The sequence below is a fragment of the Parus major genome, chromosome 5 (assembly GCF_001522545.3).
Source record: "Parus major isolate Abel chromosome 5, Parus_major1.1, whole genome shotgun sequence".
Taxonomy (NCBI): Eukaryota; Metazoa; Chordata; class Aves; order Passeriformes; family Paridae; genus Parus; species Parus major.
In genome coordinates this window covers 15,804,171-15,830,430 of record NC_031774.1, presented here as the reverse complement: position 1 = coordinate 15,830,430, position 26,260 = coordinate 15,804,171, and the positions used below count along the sequence as shown (strand labels likewise).

At 40.4% G+C, this 26,260-nt stretch overlaps 1 protein-coding gene across 11 annotated transcripts in view; it reads left to right on the top strand.

Moving 5' to 3' along the window:
* Positions 1–26,260, top strand: part of BRSK2 (BR serine/threonine kinase 2) — a 303,357-nt gene that overhangs the window by 239,716 nt on the left and 37,381 nt on the right. For 7 of the 11 annotated variants that reach the window (XM_033515384.1, XM_015631407.2, XM_015631406.2 and 4 more), the window contains exons 9-14: positions 3,177–3,208; positions 7,794–7,958; positions 8,689–8,786; positions 13,811–13,961; positions 17,743–17,808; positions 21,683–21,706. In XM_033515384.1, the coding sequence (XP_033371275.1) occupies positions 3,177–3,208; positions 7,794–7,958; positions 8,689–8,786; positions 13,811–13,961; positions 17,743–17,808; positions 21,683–21,706 (536 nt within the window). The remainder of the gene's footprint in view (positions 1–3,176; positions 3,209–7,793; positions 7,959–8,688; positions 8,787–13,810; positions 13,962–17,742; positions 17,809–21,682; positions 21,707–26,260) is intronic. The other 4 variants (XM_015631411.3, XM_015631410.2, XM_015631408.2 and 1 more) reach the window with 2 other exon arrangements.

The following is a 26,260-nucleotide window of genomic DNA, read 5'->3' as shown; positions in this document are numbered from 1 at the left end:
GTGAGTGCACAGATGGGTTTGAGGCTGTTCCCTTTCCGGACAGAGAAGTTTGAAATTTGACATAAGTTCAAGCCCAGAAGCCCTCATCTATATCCACAGACTTTGAGAAAGTTTTTCTTCAGGTCAGAACTTTTCAGCTTGGCAGCCACTCTGCTGAGATCAGTGCCGAGGATGTAGACAGCGCTGTCTTATTTTCCATCTGCCTGTCTGTCTCCATCTGTTGTTCCCTGCCTTAGAATTCAGACGTAAGCTCTTTGTGGGAGGAGACCTCTTTTTTCTGTGGAAAAACCTCTTTTTCTTGTGCAGCTCTGTATCACAGTGGATCTCTCATCTGTGAGAGGCTCCATGATGCTTCTTCAGTGTACAAGTTTAATATTTGGAAGTATTTTACGTAAAATCGTGATGAAGGAATTCTCCCTCTCCTTCCATTACAGCATCTTAGCCTGCAGAAATCTCTCTGACTGTGCATGTGCAGTGGATCTGAGCATGTTTTGTTGTTTCAGAGATGATGTCATGAGACAGTTGCCTGCAGTGACTAGGAGACATTAGGAAGCAGCATTTTTACAACTTCCATAAAATGGTATTAAACTTGGCAAACTCATGTGCAAACAGCAAGAAAAACCCTCTGGGAAGGGTTGTTAAATGCCTTCGTCACTTAAATGCATTTAAACATTGTGTTTAAATGAAGGCAGGAGTGAGATTAGCTCCCACTGTGTATCTCCCTCCCCTGCACTGCACAGTAGAAAGCATACAGACTTCTCCTTGTCAAAACCAATCGCCCTCCCATAACCCTCCTGTCACTTTAATGCAGACAAAAAGCAACAAAGCATTAATTAATTACCTTTAAAACAGCAGTGAAGATGTTGGCAGCAGCAAGCACAATTCTAATAATATTTCAATGCAATTATGTTTGAATCAGGATAGGAAATGGGTTTGTAGAATACTTTTCATATCTGTGATATTCCTGCATACTTCACAGGAATGGTTTTGATGTGGATTGAATGGTAGATGTGTAGATAAACAGCAGCCATGAGAGCTGTCATACACCTTCAAATGTCTATCAAGGTGCAACGGGGCTTCTCTTTCAGAAAAATGCTGTGTGTTCATTAGTTTGAAGGAGACTGATCAGCAGGGATGGGCAGAAGGCATTTGACATAATCTCTGAAGGAGCCCAGAGGTTCTGTGACTAAGACATGAACGGGTGACCCTCTCTTCTTTACCCTCTCTAACTCAAAGTGAAGTGCTGTTGTCTGCTTTGCCATGGCATTTCTGCGTATCACAGACACACAAGAGCACAGAGTCCCATGGAGACAGAAAATGCAGCAGGAGAAGCAGGCATGAAAGAGGCTTGGACAATGCATAACTGTGTCATCTGCATCTTGTCTGAAATCATTAATCTCTCTAACCCTCCTCTTGGTGTTGGGAAATAATGAGTAGATGTGGTTTTACCAGCACAGGAGACACAGTCCACCCCCCAGCAGGTCCTCACAGAATTACACATCTGATAAGGAACAGTTCTAAGATCTTGCCCCATGGAAGCTGTACAAAATTGGCTCTCCTTGTGTTTTGTGATTATACCTCAGTTTGCACAGAGTCAGAAGAAAGAGGGCTGTGTCTCCAGGCTTTTGGGGGAGCTCCCACATCAGAACTTTATCTCGATGGGAGATGGCCATGTGTCAGGAATACTCCACCTTGCTCTTCACAGTGCAGGGGTTAGAGGACTACCTTATAGTGTAGGAGAACTGTGATGAAGGGGAATTACTGTGGAGGACTGGGGCCACAGCTGGAAACTGTGCAAGTCTGCCTGGGCTGGTGGATGTGTGTGCTTGGGGCACTGGTGCTGGTTAGAAGACAGATGCGTGCCAACTGCACCTCTGATTGCAGTGTGGGTACAGTCTGGGGTTTAAAGGAGGTTGTTTGTTTCCCACACTGTTCCCTCCAGCTTCCTGTCATGCTTTCCTAAGCTGCAGTCCGTTGTTTCTTTGTTTTAAGGAAAAGCCCTGACTCACTTAAAAAAATGATCTCATACAGGGCCAAACTCATGTCTTACTGGTTTCCCAGACAGGGAGCTGTTGCCCCATAGCACGAAGGTCTCTGATTCCTTGCTCTCTGTGGCAAACACTTTATATCTCTGAGATTTTGTTGTTTGCTTGTTCCTTATTTTTTTCTTTTCTTTTTGTTTCTTTTTCTCTCTGATTCGAATTATTGTGGAAGTGGAATGTAACATTCCCCTGAATGTTGCACAAGTATGCATTTTGTTCTGCACCTACAAAGGTGCTGCATAGTGATGAATATAAAAAACACTCCCTACATATAAAATAATCCCTGGACATCCAAGAAAAGTTTTTTTCTGCTTTGATGATTAAAACAAAACATATTTGGAAGGTTTCTGCTGTACTTTTGTTCTCTCTCCTATTAAGGGTTTCTCTTGGAAAAATCATGTTGCCTTCTTTTCCTGTGCTTGTGGGAAAATACATCATTGTAATGTTCGTGGAATCTGCCTTCCATAGCTGGACATGGCTGCTTTCAGCTTTAATCAGTCCTTCACTGCATAATGACATTTTCATGTTTGGAACGGGAAGGAGGGAAGTAAAGTAAATAAGTGGTCTGGTGTTCCAAGTGCAGAATTAGTAAATTACATAGAACCTTATTCTGCATGGTCCTTAGATTTTGATGATAAATGTGAAGCCAATCTAGAATGATTGGCTGTATCCAGGAAGGTCACGCCGCATATGCACAAATTATTTTGTTTATTATCTGTTTGAAACTATTTTCTTCTTTATTCCTCTCTCTTTTTCTCCAAAACAAAACTAGAAATGCAATTTAAGTACAAAGGACCAACTATTATGTACATACAGAAATGAGCAGTTAGATTGCATAGGGAAGGACTTGGGAAGGGAAAAGCTTGAATTTCCATAACAGTTACCTGTGAAGCCTTGCACTTAGCATCTGCCTGGGATTTGCTTCTTACTGATGCATTGTCTGTAATTAAAGTGTCATTTCCAGTGGGATGGGTTAGGATGAGCAGCTCTTTATGCAGCATAAAGTTCCTGTTGTATGCATAGGTCCATCTCTGAAATTTTGGATTTACTTGAATAAGCCTTGAATAAGGATGACTTGTGGAGTTACCTTTTCTAGTTTACAACACTAATTCCTTGTTTTCTTTTCCTTTACAGCTAGAACATATTCAGAAACACATATGGTATATGTAAGTAATTTATTTTTTTTTTTAATTTTTGCATACATTCATTGTTGATTCTGGTATTCTAGTGATCTGTGAAGAGACCACTGGAAGAATGAGGCTGGAGTCTGAAAGCAGGTTTCACACACATGAGAAAAAGGGACAGAGAGCAGAAAGACATCTAATTTTTTTCATTTTTTTTACCCTTTGCTACTCATATAATTGCATTTATATGTACCAGCCCAGGAACATTTTTGTACAATGGCTAACAACTGCTTGAAATAAGACATTCAGTCCAACAACTTGCTGTGTTAAAGAGATACCTGCAGGTGATCAGCAAAAAAATACCCAGCTAGCAACCATATTTAGCTTGCTATCCATGTGCTACAGACAGTCCCTTGTAATACCTTCTTGACAAGAAAGCTTTCATTTCTTCCTTCTTGGCATCTTGGCTTTTCTCTGAAGTAGAAACAAAAGTGATGATATTGATAAGTAAGCACCTGTGAGCAAGAGCTTCTCTGTCTCATAATCCCCACTCCTTCTTCATAGCAAGCTAAGAGGCTGCTTCTGACCTTGTAACCTGTTGATGTGAGAGTACTTCTGTGACTTGATTAAAAACAGCAGTCCTGACAGTGAAACCAGAGGTCTGTGAGAAAAGTACACGCCTGTCTGGTGGTTTGGGTATAAGGAAGATTGATGGCTTTTAAAAGTGACCTTGCTCTTTATGTAGCCTTAGTAGTACTTCAAGAAGCCTAAGTAAATAAACTTTTTATACTATGATATCCTAATCAAACTAAAGAGAATACTTCACATAATAAACAATGAAATTATGCTTGGATACATTTCTCAGGGTCAGCATTTCCCAGGTGGGTGGTAAAGAAAGTCTTAGCTTCATAATCTCATCATTATTCTTGAGAAGTACTCAAGGATGATATGAACTGATATATAAGTCTGTCACCATGAAAGAAATCACTTTTTCTTTATTTGTTTAATTTTCTCTAATTCTATTTTATGGGCCATGTTCACCTCTGGATTTATATGACTTCAGTAGGACCTGAGGGGGTTCAACAGATTGTTGAATAGCTAAGAAAAAAAATTGGAACTAAGAAAAAACTTAGTTCACCTGAAATAGTTGCAGCACTCTTCCCATGGCTTTTCCATGCTCTCTTCAGTTACCAGACACGGCACCTTTTTAAAGCAAAGAAGTACAGGAGGTTTCCTGCACATACTTTTTTTTTTTTTTTAACTCTCCTGGGTAAATGTAGAACAAATGGAGTGGGAAAATCTCTAATTGTAATCTCTGAAATCCCTACTATAAGATCTTGCTAGCAATTGCAGAAGTAAATACTGTTTACATCAGATTGGACAGATAATTCCCCTCTGTTTTTTTCATGGAGTGAAATCGGCTGACACCCTTTGTGCTTTTATCAGAACTGGAATAGGAAATAAAATGAAAAGTCATTGATCATTTATGTTGTTATTTTTACCGTCCTCAGGATTTTTGCCTGGAACTTTTCACTTGTTGAAGGACTGTTGTCCTAGGCTCACATACACAATTGTGCAGGTGCTATTTCATGACTTTGGTCTATATTTAGAATTTGAAGATTTTTTTCCTTTGGAGACATAAACATTTGAACATTTTCATGTATTTCTCAATGAAGGTCAGACTCTCTGATGATTGCCACAGTAAACTGCATCTGAGGCTGTTTTCAGAAGTAGAAACTGAGTTTTGCAAAAGCAAATCTCTAGACTCCCAGGGTAGTCAGTGCAGAAGAGCTCTTTCAAATGTCTCTTTAGATTGCCTAAAAAGAAGTTTCTGCTCAAAATAGCTTTTTTAATGAGTCTCTTTCTCATTTTCTCTGTACTGGCCATGGAGTGACCTCAGGAGGTTAACGTCCTGTGGCTAATTTTAGTCAGTGAATGACCTTGCCACCTCTGAAACTCAACTGCTTTCATCTGGTAATGTTTCACAACCTCCTTGCATTCATTTTGCCTGGAAATACTTATGCTGACAGAGAAGGGGTTGTAGTGTTTTATCCTATGGCTCTTTTGCTCACCTCTTAAATCTTTTTCTTAATTTTATCTACTATTCTATGTAAAATCTTCATCCTTTGTCATATATAGGTTACTGACCTGAAAGTGGTAGTCACAACATCGAAGCAGTTTCACTTAATTCTTCAAATAAATATTGAGACTACTGTAAAACTGAAAAAAATATTTAATTGCAGATTTAGGCAGGCAGAGAAAGAGGTCTTGAAAGTTGAAATCATGATTCACAAGCCTAAAAAAGGAAAAAAGAAACCTAAGTGAAACCTTTCATCAGCACCTCCAGTTCTTGCTCTCCCACCCAAATTAATTCAGTGAGGTTTCTCAAGCCTTTTTTAATTGAAATAATTTATTTTTACCTCAAATGCAGGTTATCATAAACCAGAAAATAAACAGCAGTTATTTTCCCATTTTTTAGTAAAGTAAAAGATCAAATAAAATTACTTATTATGGTAAATATGCACTCCTGTAACACTGAATTACTGCCTTAATTGTGAAGGTACCACACTTACTAAAATAAGAAAAAGAGTAAGTGTACTGCTTCTGCTTTGCTTTGCACTGATGCAAATGGGCATCTCAGTGAGATTCATGAGCGAATTTCATGGAGAGAAAATCCACCCTGATCAGGAATCACAGCCATTGTATCCACCGATCCTCACAAAAGAGGGTGGGTTTTAAAGCAGCAATTACATTCATATGGGCCTTTAAAAAAATATATGTGATTTGCAGTAGTCACTGTGTGACATTGTTTGATGTCTGTGTGGGCTGCAATGCAACAAATTTGTCACTCTGCTAGACTGAGAATGGAACAGGCGTTGCAGTCATGCCAATCACAGCCCAGACCCGGTGATTTTCGTTTCCTGGAGCTCTGAATTGCGCTGCCAAACGACGAGACGCCTCTTTGCAGATTTTACTTGTACCTGATGAGGAGGTGTGAAAATTCCTGACTGTGTCTGAGGCTGACCAGGTGCAGGGCATAAGGAAGTGCCACTCTGGAGTGCACGGAGGATGGCAAGCTGTGCTTTCTAGAAATGGCTCCTGTGCTGATTGATACAAAAGAAACTTGTAGATTCTATTCAGACTAGGGCAACTAGTGGGAAACCCAGGCTTCCTGGAAATTTTCAAAGACAATAATTCTTTTTAATCTCTTTAAATTACCTTAAGGACATCTGCTTGTAATACGAATGATTAATTAATTCAGTACTTTTCAGAAGTGAACTGTAGATCATTAAAAAGCAAAAACACTCAGCTGCTGTTCAAAGGTCTATCCTGCAAGAATTTATCTTAATGACAAGGTCATCACTGGATTTAATACTGCAAGGTTATGAACTAATCATTGCTTATTACCTTCTGAGAGCTAGATCTTGATCCTAAGAGGTGGCAGTAGTGACCTCTTAGAAAGAATGTTCCTCTAGCTGAACAAGGATTTTTGAGTGTAGCCCTTAGATTCATGGTGGTATTGCAGTCACACATTTGCACCACATAAAGGAAAGAGAGGACCCCACTCATGGAGCAGGGAAACTTCAACACTGCACAAAGCAGCCACTGAGAAATAGCAGACATTATGAGTAAAGTTTCTCTGGCCTAAACACCTACAATTGGTGTTTTTCAACAATTGACCAACACCACCACCAAACCCGCCTCTCACTGCCTACTGAAATAAAATCAAAGGATATTCCAGATGTCTGCAATATATATCATTAGTCAGTTAGAAATACCCTGACACCTTGACCTGTTTCTTACAGTCAGGGCCTTTAATTGCAATGAATAATCAATATTTCCTGAGCCTAGTGAATGGGATGAGATAATTGTGCAGAAAGCCTGTGTTAACTACATTTGAAAGAGTAATATGTTCTACTGCTAATGGTGTGTTCTGAGGTCTGCCACTGACCTCAGGCATCACACTTGAGCCAAAATTTTCAAATTTGCATGTCTTAAGAGAAGCTGAGATTGTCGAGATTGTCGAGTTTGGGCATGCAATTAAGCAGCGTGGTTTCCCCCCAAAACCCTTTAAAGTGTGTCAAGTAGGAGCCTGAGCACTGAGGTCTCTTAATCACATTGGAAACTTTAATGAAAGAAACTGCTGCAGTGCCAGTTGTAATCAGAAATGGTGAAAAATAGTGATGGTTTGTTCAGAGCTCCTTCAAAAGGGAATCATTCAGCTTGCACTTTTCAGCCTCATAGTCTGAGGTCTGGCCAGCTGATGAGACAACATCTCTAAAAACATGTAGTGTTTTATAAATGTTTGGCATTAGGATGCTGAACAGCTGCTTCTGTTACAAGGGCACTGGTAAGTGAAGTTCCTATTACCTTGCTGACTGAACACAGACATTTCTCATTAAAGGCCCAAATCCACAACCTGCTGGTCAGTCTTAGCCTTCCTGACAGTTTCTTATGAGAATAATATCTGTCTGGTTGGACGCTCTGGTCTCTCAGTGGGAATTTAGCAAGCTATTTCCATCTGTTGCTGCAGGCTGTGTTTCAGAGTATGGGTTCATTTGTGACTCATGTTTCTTTTCTCTCCTTTCCCTCCCCCTTTCTCTCCCTCATCTTCTTTCCTCTGCAGAGGGGGTAAGAATGAGCCAGAACCAGAGCAACCAATCCCTCGAAAGGTGCAGATTCGTTCTCTCCCTTCCTTGGAGGATATTGATCCAGACGTGTTAGATAGCATGCACTCGTTAGGCTGCTTCCGTGACCGAAATAAACTCTTACAGGACTTGTTGTCGGAAGAGTAAGCACTTGCTCAGTCTTCATACCAGTTGGGTGTCCAGGGGCTGGGATGCTTATGAACCTGGGGAGAGGCAGAGAGCACTTTAACTAATGTCTCTCTCTCTCTCAGTGACTGGGAAGAAGTTCTCACCCTCTGGCTGCTCATTTGCTAGTCAGGTGTTGGGAGCAAGCCTTTCTTGCTCCATGGGTCAGAAGCTCACAGCCTGACCAGCAGTGGAGGCACTGTGCTATTTCTTCCCTAGCTGCCAGGCCAGGTCACTTCACTAAAACATGGGCTGCACAGTCCACATGGGGAGGTATAATTGCTGGTATTTGTGTTGGATATGCCTTTGTTGCCAAATTTTTATTCGTTTCAAACCTATGCCTAAGAGCTGGTGTATCTCCTGAGGTGTAAGAGGAAGACTTAGTAGTAGAAAGAGCACTTAGAGGCTCAGCAGACCTGTCTGGCTGCCACTCTTGGTTTGGACTTCCTGGGGACACATAACCTTGACTGTCCTGTGCCTCTGCTCTGTCTGTAGCATGGGAATCTTATTTCCTTTCTTCACTCACTGCTTGTTGGAGACAGCAAGGGTCTCAAAAGCTTTGTGGGTTGTGTATCTAGATGTCATGTACATGACCATTTCCAGCTCATTTGGAATAACTGTGACTGTTTATTTGATGAGAAAGTTTTATGTACATGTTGACCTTTTTTTCTTTTCAAATGTAAAGATTTTTTTTTATTTTTTTTCCAGAGAAAACCAAGAAAAAATGATTTATTTTCTTCTGCTTGACCGGAAGGAGAGGTATCCTAGTCATGAAGATGAGGATCTTCCCCCTAGAAATGAAATAGGTACTGCAGATATGACCTCAGTCACCATGAACCCATCTGAACTAGTTTCTCTTCACCTTTTTTTTATTTTATTATTATTTCTAATTTTATTTTAATTTAAATCCAAACCCTATCATCATTGCTACCTTCCCTATGAAATGATGTACACAGCACTGGTGAGAATCCTCAGCCTGGGGCAGGCAGGTCTGTTCCATGGTTAAACTAAAAGTCTTCGTCTTTCAGGACATGTCTGTCTCACGGTGCAGAAACATCCAAGTAGGTCTGGAATAGGATCTTAAAAAATTTGCTGTGAACCCACAGGCTGGCTCTATGCAGGCAGATGAGGTTTAGTAGCAGTATAATCAAGTGGCAGAATTTTCTAGTTACAAGTCTCCTTGCAGTGTTGCAGACAGGATGCTCATGGAGCATTCAGTTAGTAAGAAGCTGTGTAGTTGCATCCCTCTGCAGTTATATATGTGCACATTCTCGTCTCTGTAAGTGAATACATGCACTGCTGAAAATATGAGTCATATAACTTAGCTGTTCTATAGTACATAAATCAAACTCCCATGTTTTTAGATTTAGAAAGATTTTAGAAGCTTAATGCACAATAAGATTACATATCTTATAAAGCTCTTGCGATACCACTGTATTCCCATTTATTCATTGCTTTTTTTAGGGTGCTGCTGATCACTGCTAATCCAGACAACAGGAAAACTGCTCCCCAAGGAGCTAACTATATAAGTGACTCTTGACGTGCAGACAAGTTTAATAAAGGATTAGTCACTTTTAGCAATGATCTGAAACAGAATTTTACATAGAAGTGTGGAGATTTTCAGGTATTGTACTTCAGCACTTTGAAGACTAGAAGCAAAGTGCCCTTTTTTTTTACTGGAAAGCCTGGAATCTCACAAGCTTTCAGGGCAGTGCTATATTGCACTGCATTTGTTAATGCTTCATTGAATTGTTAACCTATCTGAGTTCCAGGCCCTAAAATCTTGCGGGGAAATTTCTTCTACAGGAGAAGAGTTGAAAATTCTTTGTTAAGACAGCAGTTTTTAAACTACCTGGACAGGGCTACAGAAAGCATGTTAGCAGGGATCCTGATGAAGATGGGTAGGTGTGCCAGCTGCAGGTCCTGTGGTCAAAAGCCCCTTGCTCAGTGCAGTTTGTCACCTAGCACTCTGCTAATCAGCTTTTGACTCAAACAGATTATCCTGCCATGTAAGGACAGCATCGTCTTGTTTTAGAAATGCTTTTGTCATAAGAAAAGAGACAAGGTGACTCTAGAACCTTCAAACCCAGCATGTAAGTGAATATTTAGCTATGCCCTAAATGCATTGTATATCTCTTCCGCATGCCAAAGTATTTTCATGTTTTGAATGGAAATATTATGGTCCACTCTCGTATTTTTTGTGCAAGGAGTGAAAATGTTTCCTAACAGTGAAATGCTGACTGTATCTATGTGCCTCACCCTCACATTTGAGCATTATTCTTTGAGTGTTTGTATGTTGTATTTTTCTCTTCCACAGGGGGTTTCCATGTCCTCTGTTCCCAGCGGTATCTCTGAGAACATGGGGCAAGGTTTAATTAGAAGCAGTCATGTGTCTGATGAATATCTCATCATTAGCCATTAGCAATGGCCTTGCACAAAGAAAGAAAAGCAGACAAAAAGTAACAGTTTAATAATAGCAGCTTGAAGAAACCGTGTTCATGAGAGTTGTGCATTGTCTGAGCTCTTGCCAAAAAAAATAAAAAATAAGCATCTGTGAGTATTTTGCTTTTTCATCTTTGTTGGCATATTAAGTCTCAGAAAGGATTGATGCAAGTAAAAATATGGCCAACTACAGCTTGCTCTTTCTTCTGGTGTCCCTTTGTCTGTTTAAGCTGTATGAAGTTTCTTCCAAGGGCCAAGGAAGGGCCATTTCCAACATTTTCCTCGTGCACCACCATTTTCTTTACTTGAAAACATGGGAATGGGAAACTTCTCAGTAAAAGGAATGAGTGTCAACTAATGTCTGCTTGAGAAAAATGATTTTGTGGGCTGAAGTTCCATAATAAACTAGAGAACAAAAGGTTGGGCCAGAACAGATATAGAGGATAGAGATGCCTCATCCAAACTCAGAAGGTGAACCTTTATTTCCCACCTGTGACCAGGCAGATTTAGAATTGGATCATTACCTATATGATTCTGCCTTCTTGTTTAAAAATCCTTAGGAATGGCTTTGGTTTTCTGATGTGAAATAAAAGAAAAATGCATCCTTAGTACTGTCACTGTCACTGGACTACAGCTTGATTTTTTTTCACCATGTTCAGAGAGTCAAAGAAGAGAAGGGCAAATACTGGAGATTTTCTTATTTTTAATTCCTAGGCTTTTGCAAAATCTTCTACAGCTTTTGTATGACACCACTTCAGTCGTTATGGCAGGATGGGTCTGTATTTAACTAATTTTTTAGTATCTTTAGTCTTGACAGTGATGGTGCCCTGTCATTTCTTAATCATATCCTTCTAAAAAGTAAGTACAATACTTGCTACTCTCGGTCCTGTGCAGTGTAGGATTGTAGCCAATTTTAAATGCGCATCAAATACCTTTATTAGAAGCTCAACCACATTAATGCAAGCTTTGGATGTATTTTCCATCCAACTTTTGTGAATTGCTGTTCCTGAATTTATAGGTGTGTTTCACCTATAAATTCACCTGCTCTTTTTGCTTATTCTCTGTCTTTGATAGCTTAAACTATAGATTAGAAATCTATATCTTCCAGCATCTTAAGCAGCAAGGAATGATATAAAAGAATCATTTTGCTTGTTACCAATATCCTTCTCCTCCTCAATTGTTCTGTTGATTCCCTCATGGCCCCTCTGGCTAATGTCCTTCTCTCAGGTTTTCTCTTTCTGATGGCTGTACAGAAGACTGTCATTCGAGTTTTTAGCTAATTCCTCTTCAAATTTCTTCTCTGATGTCTTTTAAAGTCCAGATATTTAAAAAGTGGCCTGTCATTTTTGTAAATGTCACTCAGGTGAATTTCCATTTCTATTTTGAACATGGATGGATCAAATTGACTTTTAAAATATCTGTTCATAAAATATTTTTCTTGTCTTTTTCAGATAAACAAGAAAGATATTTCTTGTTTAGCTATTATTTGGGCTTATTCATCACCATTCTTTTGACATTTAATGCTTTCCTCATCTTCCTTCTTCCTTTCTTTTATGTCTGATATCCTGCTACAAAACTTGTATCCATTTTGTGTTATATATACACTCAGAACATCATTGTTACATGTGTTACTGTGCTGTAGATACTCTTATGAACCACCAGTTGTTTTGTTGCGTGAATTCTTTCTCATATTTTGAACTTGCTTGAAGAAGCAAGTTCAAATAGTTTGAAATGTATAAACCTTGTCCCAACTTACTTTTGACCACTTGCATGTATGCAGCTGAAGTCACACAGTATGAATGCTTTATTTGGTTTATCTCCCTTTGTTTTTCTGTCAGCTTTATGCACTCTTTTTTTTTCTTATCTAGAGGTCATTGCCTATACCATTTTCTACTATCTTTTTATTACTGGGGAGAGTTTGAAATGGAGTGAGATACAACTGCACTTTTTTCCTAATTAATTTTTAAGAGGAACATTATTACTGCTAACACAAAGAGTACTTGAGTTATACTGTAATGGGGTCAGTTGTTATCACTAATCCATTTGCATTGAACCATCTTAGCTTATGCTCATTGTTTCAAGGATAAGCTCTGCCTCAAAGAGATCTTGTTCTAAAAAACATGATGTTAGAGAGGGAGAAGAAATGAGTACATGGTGGGTGTGAGGAGGGCAGGATAATAAAGAACGGGCAGTAGAGGTAGAATTGTCAAGTGGTATTTCTGGTTTTGCACAGAAATCCTGGCAGAAGAAGAAGCCTTAAGGACTGGGCACTGTGAGCTTCTTTCTAACAGAAGGGTGAAGGATGCCTTCTTTTACAAGTGGTCACTCTACACTAAAATTAAAAATGTGTCTATAAATAGAGGCAGGGAACTGAAATAGCCCAACCTAAGGAAAGAAAATCCTTCTGTATTTTTTTCTGCCTTTCTCCTTTATACTGTTTTGATGCTATGAGAGGGGGTAGCAGTAAAACATCTCAGCAGGTCTGTATTTGCTTCCCTGTTTCACCATGAAGGTGTGAATGATTTGGCAAGTCACCTTCTGCAGTGCCTTTTGGCATCCAAAGATTCTTTTCAGAACAATTTAAGTGCTCCTCAGAACCTCAGTAAATATTTGTCAACATCTTTAGGAATGAATTGCCTTTAAATATCTCAGTCTTGTACCTCACTTTTCAGTCTGCAAAGCTAAAGTTGTTCTTTGATACCTCACAGAATTGTTACCCAATAAAAACTGTAAAGCATTCCATTTACTATAGTAGTAAAAACTGCATGGTGTGGCTCTCATTGAACAATTGTCTCAGGTAGACAAGACAAGCACATTTGTAATGTTTCTGAAGGACGAAAAATATAAATCAGTGGAAAAAACCTGAAATTGAATCTTAAAGATGCAAAAAAGGGTATGTTTTCAGAGCAGAATGCAATTCTGAATTTAGTGTACTCATGTCCCTGTGTCACATTTAATCTGGCTGGCAGGGATGTGGAAGGCAAGCTCTAGCAACCTGAGTACATACATACACAGGATCCCTAGATGGCTCATGCTCTGCCTAACAGCTTGTGCTATAGTCCATGCTGTCACCTTGTATCATCCTGTTATTACTGTTATCAGCTTTGTAAGCTAATTTCTACAAGCTGCGGTATAGCTGTGCCTCTATTTTACAGTGCTCATAAAACCCTCAGGGCAGTGGCAGGGCTCCTTCTCTCTGCAGGTGGATTGCGTGTCTTGACGCTTGCAAATTTGGAAGAAGGGAGAAACTTCAAATGTTCGCCTCCATCATGAAGAGATCTGTCTTTGTAGGGAGGTGTGAGAGTGAACTTGTTGAGAGAGGATTTAGCCAACCTGCATGAGGTAAGTCACAACTAAATTCAGCTGACAGTGTTTTCTTTCCGTACAGATCCCCCCAGGAAGCGTGTGGACTCCCCAATGCTGAACAGGCACGGGAAGCGGCGGCCGGAGAGGAAGTCCATGGAGGTTCTCAGTGTGACAGACGGCGGATCCCCGGTTCCTGCTCGCAGAGCTATTGAAATGGCACAGCATGGACAGAGGTGGGTCTGTGCTTCACCCAGGAGCCCTGCCTGCCTGGGTCTGCTCCCCTCTTTTGTGTTATACATACAAAAGAGCTGTGAGGCTTTTCTGTTCGCAGCAGCACTCATTACAACTTCCAGTCACATTTGCAACATGATCTGGCAGCCGGCAGTGCTTGTGCACTCAGGACCTTAAGGGTTCTGTTTGCTTGTAGCTATTCCTCAGGAAGCCACCATGTCCTCTAGGGAAGACTCATCTCACCTCTTTTTTATTGTTGAGGACATGGGCATGCAGTCTAAGCTTGTGATACAGGCTGACTGGGCAATGGGGACATGTGAAGGCTTGGGGAGATCTCAGACGTGTGTCCTGTCAAACAGGATAAATTACCTTCTGCTTGTTCTTCTCTGTCTCCAGAGCCTACAACAGGAATCTAGGTGATTATCTTGGATTAGGTTCCTAGCTTTTGGGCACCTGAAGTTAAATGTCCATGCTCCATGTCATCAAAACAACTTGAATCTAAAAAGCCCTGTTCAGGCATCTGTAGATGCCTCCAAAACGTGTTGTCAGAGCCAGCATGCACCTGAAATGGCACATAAATCACCACATGCTTGTAAAGTGATGGAATGTGTATAATTTGCCTCTTTTCTACCAAAGAAATTGTCAGTCTTGTGGAGAAACAGCAGAGGAAAATGGTGTCTCCTCAAGGCAAGTTCTGGGAGAGTAAGTGAGCTGTGGACATTCACTTATGTGAACTGTGGAAGTTGCTTCCTCAGTCCCTATGACTAGCCTAAGGGAAGCACATTTATTTGGTTTCATACTTGGATTAATCAATCAATATAAAAGAACACTTCCCATATATGAATGATGATGATGATGCTGTAACTTCTGTTTCAGTTTTGACATAATTTTTTATTTGTTCAGCTCTTAAGATCTGTTAAAAAAAAGAAAACAAACAAACAAACAAAAAAAAACGGCTGTGCCCAGAAGCTCCCTTTGCTGACTGAGAACTGGGAGAAGAGCATTAAATAATTTCATAGATATTCCAGAGGCCCCTAGAATTGCTGGAAACCTTTCCTGGCAATTGTTACAGTTCTATCTGCAGTGAAGAAAGACTGGTGATTTCCAGAATCTGCTAGAACTTATTTCAGACTGGATATGTGGCCTTGAGACTGCCATAAAGGCTTCTTGACATATTGTAGGTTGGAAACCTGTCTCAAATATGTGATTTGGTGTGAGGTGTGGGTGAAGGAAATGTTCAGGACAGGGTGTGCTCAGTGTTCCTAACAAGCCTCAAAGGAGTAAGGATGGGCACAACACTGACTCCTTGTTCCACCTGCAGTGTTTACTCTGCTGCTGGGAGATGCATGTGACATGAGGCTCCAGAGCCAGGCAGAGATATGCCTTATCACTTTCCCCCACCCCAAGGCTCCTTCACAAGGAATGTCCAACTGGATGGAACAAACAGGAGGTGTTAAATTGATCACAGCATTTTCTGAGAGCTGAAGCCTTTTCTTCCAACTCTGAACTTTGACTTTGGATTCAGAAGCCTGAAGAGGCAGAACTATGTCTTGCTACCCAAAGTATTTCTTTTGCTTTTAAGTGTCTCTGTCGATTCTGCACATGAGGAAGTCAAAAGATCTGGGATAAGTTCAGAGTAGAGATATATCCAGGCTGCACAGCAGTAAAGAAGGGCTTTGGCTTAAGGAGGAAACAAAACCTGCAGGCACAAAAGAGATATGGGGCAATGCATACCACAAGTCAGGAATAGACATAAAAGTGTGATTAAGGATGAAGAAAGGGATGTAATAACACCATGATTGATGATGATAGGCATGGTAGTGCTTGTTTTCGAAGGGGTTAAAGGGAAGATGTTATTTTACTCCACGTGTGAGCTTCCATAATTCATCCCATCCCCATCCAGAGATGACAACGACACATTTTGTGTTGCTGGCAGCACAGTCGTTTATAACTCGAACTGGCTTCATTAACGAACCCCACTGCATGGGGAGTGTCTGGGGACAGTGCATTGCTGATGGGGCACCATCTGTCAGAATAGTCAGTAACAAAGTGACAAGTGCCTTCCACCAAGAATGGGGATTTTTAATGGCTGGTTGCATATAATAGTCCATTAAATGACCCACTGACAGTGGGTTTTACAGCAGCAGGGTTTAGAGCCCCCATGCTTTTTTAATAAATACTTCTTTTTTAATCTCAAGAGGCAGCAATTCCGTGCTTTTATCTTAAAATACTAGGAAGATTAACCATGGGATCAGGTCTCCTGTTCAGACATAGATGACTTGTAGAAACATCTGGAGACACAGTGCCACTGCTTCTTCTTTGAGCTGGCAAAGATACATTTCTAACCAGTGGGCAAAACACACCCAAGTGTCTTGTGAGATTTATTCCTACTGTCCTCTTTCCCAGTAGTAAACAGATGTTTGCATGCATAAAGAGGATTTATGTTACAACCCCAAGTTCACATGTCTGTATCATGATCTGTGCTTTTGGTAACCATTTGGGGGCCCTACAAGTGTTTGGTCTTGGCTTGTTAGGGCATATCTTTCCATTTAAATTTAAAACTTGGAAGCCTCCAGCCCTGCAGGTTGAGGAAGTATTAAGTGAAAAACAGTCCTTCAGTGACTTGGTTTTGAATAATGGACAAGGGAAACACACACAAGAGCTTACAGGCTCCATGAAATGCTTGTGCCAACCTCTCCAGGTGTTCTCCAATGGATCTTTGTAAATGGCAAAGTTGGTATGTACAAACTCTAGCCCATCTAAAACTGGTGACTAAGTTTTGTTAATTCTTGGGTTTCCCTGCTAGTTGTCAACTAAACAGGTTCATAATTATATCTTAATTACTTCTGCTGTTCTGGTATCCCCACCTCTCAGACTATCTGGTATTTCATTGAAATGTCAAAAGAAAAGAAGTAGGTTCTGAGCTTACTTTAACATCAGCAAATTTGTCCCTTGTGCTAAAATCACACAGATTAGGAAGAATTCCATGGGAGCTAGAATCCAGCAGGAATATGCCAGAAATTTTCAGCAGTTTTGCTGTGAGAGTCCAAAAACCATTCTAAAATGGGCTTCATTAACTATTCATTTTCTTCTAGTTTTTGAAGTGGAGAGCTTGCATGAGAGATCAGCTAACATTAGGAAGCAGCGTTCTGTGAAAGAGGGAAGCATATTACCAGTGAAATATATTACAGAGAGCTGCCCTTTTAGCAAAGCACAGGGAATTTCACTTCTAAGCTGCAGGGATTCAGACCCAAGAAGAGAAGGAAGGGCATTTCTCTATACACTGAGTATAGGGAAGAGAGTTGGAAGTTAAGTGGTAATGGACCTTACAAATTAGGATACAAAATGGATTACTGTTCCTCTTAGAGGCTCTATGGTCTGATTCTAACCTTTTCTGAGAGCATGCTTAGTGTTGAGGTCTTCTGGAAAAGTTGTGAGTAATGAATGATTTTCAATTAATGCCTTCAGGCGTGTTCTGTTTTCCCTGGACACTGTGACAAAGTAGGTGATACCTGGGTTTTAAATTGGATAAAGGAGAGCAAGGTTTACGAGTATGCATGGGGGAAGTCATATTAGACCTCAGAAGTCAGGGGAAGATAATGAACTCGAGCACTGTGTAGGTGTGAGCCATGACTGTAAAGTTAAAGAAAGGTTTTTCAGAGCATTGCTTAAAAAGGGGAGGATGGGTTGGGGGGCTGGGTGTCCAGCATTGCTACAGGTGACTCTCTTTTATAAAAATGTCCACACTAGTAACTGTGTTTTCTCGCTTTGTTCCTGCCATAGTAAAACAATGTTCAGTAAAAGCCTGGATATCTCTGAAGCCAATCCCAAATTCAACAAAGAAGAAAGGTATAAACACTGACAATATGTTCCTCTCCTCTACCTCACTGCTGAGACCTTAAAGATGCAGTACTTACCTTCTCTGTGTGGGGACAGAGCTGTTCTCTCTTTTCTCTTTAGAGAGAAGCAAAGAGGGTGGGATATTTACAGCTCCACACTATATATGTTTTTGTACAGTACCATTCATTTGAGGCTATCCCCAGTGCAGCCTGGGACTGTACCAATGATTTCCCCACTAAAATTTCATCCTACTGCTATTTCTGGTTCAGTTCTGCCATGAGTTGAAGTTCTGCCTGGGTAGAGGATGCATTTGTGTAAGACTTCTTTGGGAAGGATTGGAATATAAAACATTAGGAAAGCCCAGAATGTTCCATTCCCAGCATTAGAAACAGCAGCACAACTGAGTGAGTGACAACAGTGGTAGGAATCTTTGGAAATTCAGTCTGATAGACAAAATATTAAGGACCTCTGGTAAGAGACAAAGTCTTTAAGACTACTCAGAGGACACAAGAGGAAAACGTGATTGAAAACAGGGTTTTGGGAGGATGATCCTAATCTAGCAGTTCAAGTGACAGATGCTGAAGAAGAACAGAAAGGGTAACTCCCAACAACGGAAGGTTTTTAGTGTTCACGTTGTTTCTAAAATTTTGGTCTCAGAAGAGAAGAATTTTTCTCTTTGTTGAAAACTGGCATCCCAAATGATAATTCTTCATCAAAATGTAATCCTTACGCATTTTGGACAAACACTTAGCTTACCCAAAGGTTACGAGTGTGGCATGTGATTCAAAAAGGGAGAAGCAATGGCTTCCTTAAAGGAACCAATGGACTTGGCAAACCATTCTTCTTTCCATTTCCCCTTTTTACAGAAATCTTTCTATGCAGAGATAAAGGTGGCCTTTAAGCCTCAGGAGATTTACAGGATGTGTGAGGGACTGTTTTGGTGTTTTGCAGTCTGAGACAGTCTTTTGTGGTCAGTGCTTCAAGTCCTGAACCTGCCACAGTGAGGAGCATTGTGCATCTGCAGGAGAGATTGTGCCTCATGTGGTGTGTAAAGCACCCTCTCTAAGATGCCAAAATACCAACAAACATTGGATTGGACCTGGATTGTTAGCAACCTTGTAGTTCCACAGCCATGAAGAAGTAGTGGCTATGCAGCCTTTAGTGGCTGGGCTTTCCTGGACTGTTAGCATGGACATGGAAATTCCTGTTCCTTTCTCTGATACTCCCTGTATGTAAGTTCTGTTCTTGAACATGTGGCACTTCTTGCATTGAAAGTCAGTCTAAAGTTACTCCAAAGGTGAGTTTTTTCTTAGTAATTAGGAATTAAGTCCAGTATGAGAGATGCAGAAGTTTTATCTGTGACAGGAGAGGAGTCTTTCAGTGGATGTTCTGAGCACCAGTCCTTGTCCCTCTGTCCTTCTCTGGCAGCTGCTGTGTTAGGAGCAGAAGAAATGACACTTCAGTATCTTCTGTGGGAATTTCTTAAATGCACATAGGCATTTTGTGTTCCCTCTCAAAGGTGGTATTTTTCAGACAACAGGAGGAGAAGGTTAGAGCACTTCCTGAGGATCACCCACAGTCCTGCTCATTCAAGGACCAGGCTGAATTTTTGAGGAGCACACTTGCTGTGATCTTACCTCCCTCCCACTTCTAAGAGGTCAAATGAAGGACCTCAGTGGTGGGAATGTGAGAGAACCTGGATTCTAGATCTGCCCACACAACCACATGAAAGGAAGGGATAGGCAGCAAAGAGGACCCCAGCAAAATGGGGTCACATAATCAGGGTGGCCATTAAATTTTTGTTCAGTGTTTAACTGTCCAATTTTATGATACCTTTTTTAAAGGAATACTGCATCTTTAAGGGTCCCTTCCCTCTAGATGCACATGGTTGTCTTAGTAGCTGAGGCCACTGTCCCTTTCTTTTTCTTTTTCTTTTTCTTTCTGACTTTCTTTCACCCCCTCTTTCAGTGCTTCTCTTCTTCTGTATCTGGGTTGCTGCAGCTCCGTAGTTCACTTGCTTCAGTATTATAGGGAATGCACATGTCTGCGCTTCTGGGTCTATTGTGTCCTGGGATTGTTCATTTTTTTTAAACCTCATTTCCCCTTTTCTTTACCCTATTGTCAATTTGCTTTCCATTCTCTTTGTTAACCTCTTCAGTGCCTTCCCTGTTGGGAAAATGACTTGAAAGAAACATTATTGAACCTTCTTGCACCCATTCTATTTACATTTTACTATTCTGCATGTGTGAAAATGGGTGTATTTTCTGTATAAATATTCACACAGGTTCCAGTATATACAATGGGTGTCAATTTGCTCTTCTCAGTTACATCACTGTAGATAGACTGGTACAGGTACAATTGAGGACAGCATTTGTTCCTAAACATATACATATATTTGTATATATATGAATTAGATGTTACCCAAATTTGCACTCCACAGGCTGAAATATAAATGGAGTGTCACTCAAACACACGAAAAAGAACTTACTGTAATGCTTCTTTCCACTTCTCTATCAATGCATAGCACAACAGCTTTTTTGTCCTATTCTGACTATGTTTTCATTTTAACTGTTCTCAAAACTGCCTTGGTGGCTCAGCCCAGCACTTGCAATGTTGATGTAACTGGAGGCATGGCTAGTTGCACTGAGCAGTAAACTGTGAAATCTACTGGGCATATATTAAATTTGGCATTTCTGTCTTGTGGCGAATGGATTTTCCTCACCCAGCCAGAGGTAGCTCTGGCAGCTTGGGAGCCTCTTACTGAAAATGGAGAGAATGAGAGAGAGAAGGTGACAGAGAGGAAAAAAAGTGTTGCATCCAACTTGAAAATAATTTGGCTTAATAACACCAAACCATTTTTTTATTTCTAGTCTAATCTTTGTTAATGTGAAAAGGTGGTGACACTTTCCTGAGTTTGCCTACCTGCACCCCTGAAAACTTAATAACCTGACTATTCTATTTTCATTTTGAATGCTTTGGTTAGTAGATAAAAATTAAGAATACTGAAGTTTTCAATTGTCACTAGCCTTCAAAGTCAATGTGCCAGAGATTCAGTCTGCTTTTAGAACTGCTTTTTCAGACTCTTTTCAGCACAGCATTGATTTATTCTCCATTCACATTTGAAAGATTTCCTTTGCAACCTACAAGACCCAGAGACTGAATTTATTTTAAATGAAAAATGAGATCCTGGAGCACAAGATGGCATCCACAGAGATAAGTGCCGGGTTGCTGAGCTGGTACGTTCTAGCTGATCTGAATTCCTGACTATAAGACCATCATGACTAATAAGGCAGTATCAAAGCAGATTCACAGCTTGAGCTACAATCTTGTACCCTGGGCTCCCAAGCTGGCTCAGAAATGCACGCTTTAATAACCAATACATTTCACAGTTCATTCGTGGCAAAAATAAAAGTACTTCTTACCAGACCAGCTTGGGGGACAGAGGGACACTGCACTGAACAAACTGGGGACAAAAAGAACAATTTCCTGGATATCAGTGTGATATAACTGTGCCTTATGTAAGAGGCAGAGAAGAATTGCAGCATGAAGTATGAACCCCATTGCTCTGCTGACTGCTTTAATTCGGATTTGGCTGGGAATTTTTTTTTGCACCCTTAGTATGTGCCTCTCCATGTTCCCTAGTGCCAAAGTTGGATGTGTTTGCAATATGTGAGCGGGACAAAAGTTGTTTTCTGGTCAATGAAACTGTCCCCCTAGTGTTCCTGGTCTCTGGAAAGACTTAGGCACCGGTGGCAATGATGATGACCTTTCAGTTCTCTGAACAGTATTTCACTCTGCTTTTCCTACTCTTCTCTCCACCTGCCTCCACACCCCTCTCTCTTTCTTTCTCTCTCTCCCTCTCTCTTTATTTTCCCTTTCCGAGGATGGCGAGTGCTGATCCATTGGGGTAAGCTCTAGTTTTGGATTATTCCTGTTGCGGGACCTGTTGTAATTTTGTAGAGAAACTTTTCATTTGCAATTTCCAAATACAATACAGGCTGACACACTTAACTGACTGAGGCTTTACAGCAGGGAGAGAGAGAGAGAGATGTGGGAAGAAGCATTTTTGGTGCTTTTGTGTGTGTTTGTGTACTTTTATGTTGGAATCACACTCCATATAATTTACTTTTGGGTTCTTTTTTTGTTCTCTTCTTTATCCCTCTATTTCAATGTCTGTGGGCACAGAGAACTATCCTCAGACACTGTGCAGATACCAGACACTTTCTGAGAATGAAACCCATTCTCTGTTTTGTATCTGTTTGGTATTTTCCAGTTAATTTGGATCCTAATTTATCCAGTTTTCTTCTTTTTATTTTTTTTTTTTTTTAATGAAACTGAATCCCATCCATGTTATTAAAAAATGCTGGGTATTCCCTCTCTTGTTAGAATATGTTTTCTTAAGAGGTGAACAGATGGCCCTAGAGACAGATACATCTTCAAAGCTCTGTGTTTTCAATAAAGGCAGTATAGGTACAGCTAAGAATGCAAACACACTTCAAATTAAAGTTCAATTTATAAATACTTAAGAGAAGAAGAATATTATATTAATAAATGATTTAATAAAACCATTGTAATAGATCATTACAGACTACAGTAAAAACTTCTTGAGAGGGTACACATTGAGAAAGCTAATTAGTACCAGTAACAATTACTTCTCGTGTTTGCAGCATGCTTCAATATCTGTTAATTGTTTCTGAACCATTTATAAATGGAACTTTAGTATAATTGGCCAGTTAAGGAGGGTGGTGCTGTTCAATATTCAATATCACCATCTGTATGGGCTGAAAGGAGGAAGAGGTGTGTTACCAACACCTGCACTCCTTCCTCTGCACTCTCTGTAAGGCTTCATCTTACAAGTGGTTATTACCATGAGCAGACCTTCTGACTCAAGCATGAGTATTCCCAGTAAGAGCTGTCACAGTGTTATTTGCATGGCTGGGACTGTAAGACAGTGGAACATCCAAGGTACTCTATACATATTCCCTAAATCAGGGAGTGAGGAAGCACAGTTTGTACCTTTCAGGCACCCAAAAGTAAGAGTGGTGGAATTTAACACAGCCTGACTGCTCATCTATAGCATGTTAATTCAGGTCATTGTCAGGGGTCTCATACCCTGAAGTTTCAGTTTAAATTTTTTTGGTTTTGACTGAGCGAGGAAAAAGGAGTATCAAATTCCAGCCAATTCATGCTTGAAGCAAATAAGAAGTTGGCTGGAAATTTTCTGGAATGATTTCCAAAACCACACATGGAATCAAACCAATTCAAAATTTCTAAGGCATTTCACCCAGGGACACAAGTCTGATGCATCACTGCACGCTGCATGCATGCTGCAGGCTCCCCTTCTTGGAAGCATGGCTCCAGCTTGACCAGCTAAGAGGCTGTTTTCAGCATCCTGGTAAAACTGTGCTATGAAAGCAAGTTCTGCTGGGACTGCAACAAGGTACCAAACTCACCTTGGATTGTAAGAAAAAGTTCTAGGAGATGGTTATTCAAAGAATAAACAAATGCCAAATCTGACCGAAATGTTAAATTCATGCTGTGAAGCTTTTATGTTCTACTGGTGTGTCCTAGCAGGGGCACTGTTTAAAGCATTTGGGAACTGCTCTGAGAGAAGGGCAGTGGAGAGATGCTCTGCACATGTGCTACATATGTGGTGGAGTTACCAGGACAGCTGCACTCTCCTGTCTCCTGTTCCTCTCTGTCTGCACCTCAGCGGCGTCAGGCTTCAGCCCTGCACCTCTCAGGGGGTTCTGCATTCTCTGAAACCAGCTGGAAACTGGATTCAAGCCCCTCAGTTTCGCCAGTAAGGGAGCACTGGTCTGATGTGAATTTGGCCTCACACAGCTTCCTCTTGACAGCAGCTGGCTAAAATGAGTGAAAAATTACTTTAAAATCAAGGACCTTTTAACTTTGATACTTGGAATTATCAAGTAGATTGAATAAGGTATAAAATCATCACAGCTACAAACTACAGCCCACACATGCACATTTTGTTTCAGTCCTTTGCCTCTTTCATAGCTCAGCTGTCTCCAGGTTATTGTCAGTCTGTGGAATGGAAGGAATAGCCTGCAATTATCTCAGTGTCCACCTTATGTTTGGAGTGCCCCCTGCATCTTCCCCCTCCTAAACCTGGGTCTGCCTCCTTTATGTTTTGGGGGTTTTGAATTCCTCCCTCCAGGCTTGTTAAAACAGCTGTGTCACTTTGTAAGGGACTAAAGAGTCTCTTCTTGGGTCTCTAAATCTGGCAGTTGTGTTTGAGGGAATGCTCTTTATCCAAGCAACTGCACTGTCTTTCCTGCTTGTATTTCCAACAACCTTTTGATGACTGCCATTGAGTTAGTGCACGAGCATATATAAATGCAAAACACAGAGTCACAAAAATGAGTCACACGCAGTATTCAGTTTCCTGGATTGTTGCATTTAGTATTAAGTTATTGGAATAATTATAGATTTTATACTTCCAGCAACATTTAATGCCTGTAAAGACTCTTAGGAGGTTAATCACTAGTAAATACTTCCCACTAAATATATATTCATCTGATAGCCATGGAGATGATGTCGTACCTCTTTCCACACGTAAGACATAAGTCTGCCATACTAATGTTGCCTGTAGGGCCTCAAACTTTCATTTTCTGGTGAGAGGGCTAAAAATTGAAATTCCTGTTCTTTCATTACAGCATTTCAGCATAGTGCAACATTTTCATTCCTTTCTTTTGGCCCTGTCCCAGTTCTGTCCACCTGACTCTGAGATACAGGAGCAGTGCATGTGGTTGGCTTTTTTTTTTACAAACTCCATTACAGCATTGCTCAGCTGAAATGATCTTGATGAGAGGGACAAATCTGTCATTTTTGCTTGTTAGCCCTTTTTGTTCTGGAGTACAGAACCACATAGTAGGGCACGTACTGAGTTTTTACAGCCAGCTTGAGAATCCCGTCCCATTTGTCAAGGTAAATTATGGGAGATTTGTTAAATTGAGGAAGATGCAAGGAAATTCTCCTCAGTCTTGGTGTCATATCCCATACCACCACTTTCTGGTAAAGGAGGAAGAATTTTGAAAATGTACAGCTCTCTTTTCACCCTGACACTTAAACTGAACACAGGCTTCTTTAAACTCTTTCCACTGCTCCTATATACAATTTCCAGTGTGGACAAACTGAAGCTTGCTATCAGGGCCTAATTTACTTCTTACGTATTTTGCATGTAAATCAGCACCAGAAATAAATCTTGCTCAATAGCAATCATGTGGATACTGAATGCATTTCCAGGAGGATTTCGTACTAACTCTCTCTTATGTCCCCTGCCTCAGGCTCCTAGGCTGGATGAAAACACAGTACACAACAACTGTTTTTCAAATAATGCTTTCCATAAAGAATGGGTAGCTGGGAGGTGGGGACTTCCATATTCTGCCCTACATGTATGTGATCATTTTTGTAAAAAAAATAAGAGGCAATGGGATTGGGAAGGGAGAATTCAGGGCTGTTGGAAACACCTGATTGCAAAAAGGAAATAGCAGAGTGGAACTTTTAATCAAGTGTCCTGGAATTCAGGTGAGTGTCAGAGAGGACTTTCCCACCACCATTAAGAGTTGGTGGGAACATCTCCTTTAACTCTAAGCTGGTGTTTAACTGCATCTCTGGGCACCTGAATGCCTTCCACATTTGTGCAAAATAATCTATAGCCTCTTGTAATTCACGGTTTGGAAGAAGCTTTTCCTGATGATTCATGCAAGGAACATTTTAACTAAATGGACTTCCCATCTGCACAACACATCTGTGTTGCAGTCAGCTACTTCACTTGTAGGAAAGGCACATACAGTAGTCTTTCAAAAGTGGAGCAGACAGTTCTCACTTTAATATTATTTGCATAAACCTTTATGAGTGCCCCAGATCAATTTACAAATTTAGGCTTAATCTAGTGTGAAATAATGCCAAGAGTGAGCCTCTAGTTTTTGCTGCTGCACTATGATGGGCAGATTGCATCAGGGTACAAGAAAAAAACCTCAGTGGGATTTTCTGCATAGAATGAGTGCCCCAGATTTTCATGGTGCCAAATGAGATTAAATCTGGCCAAAAAAAAGGTGTTGTGAGAGAGCTTCTGGTTTTCACCTACGCAGTGTGATGGACAAACTGCAACGAGATATGAAGAAAACCATCAGGGCAGAGGATACAAGTCGAGAAAACAGAACCTGTCATTGTGTTCACTTGTAGTTTTCTCTTTCCTTAGAAGTATTGCCACTTCTGCAGTTCACTTATTTTTAAAGAATTCTACTACTCAAATTTATTTAATAATATATGTCTGTGAGACCATTTTAGAGACCTTTTTTTTTTTGTTTCTTTATTCTACAACAGCTGAAGAGAATAAACTGATACAGGTTATAGTCTAAATTTGTTTTATATACTTATGTATAAACTTACATCAGGTATCTGACCTATATCAATTATTAATGTATATATGTATAAA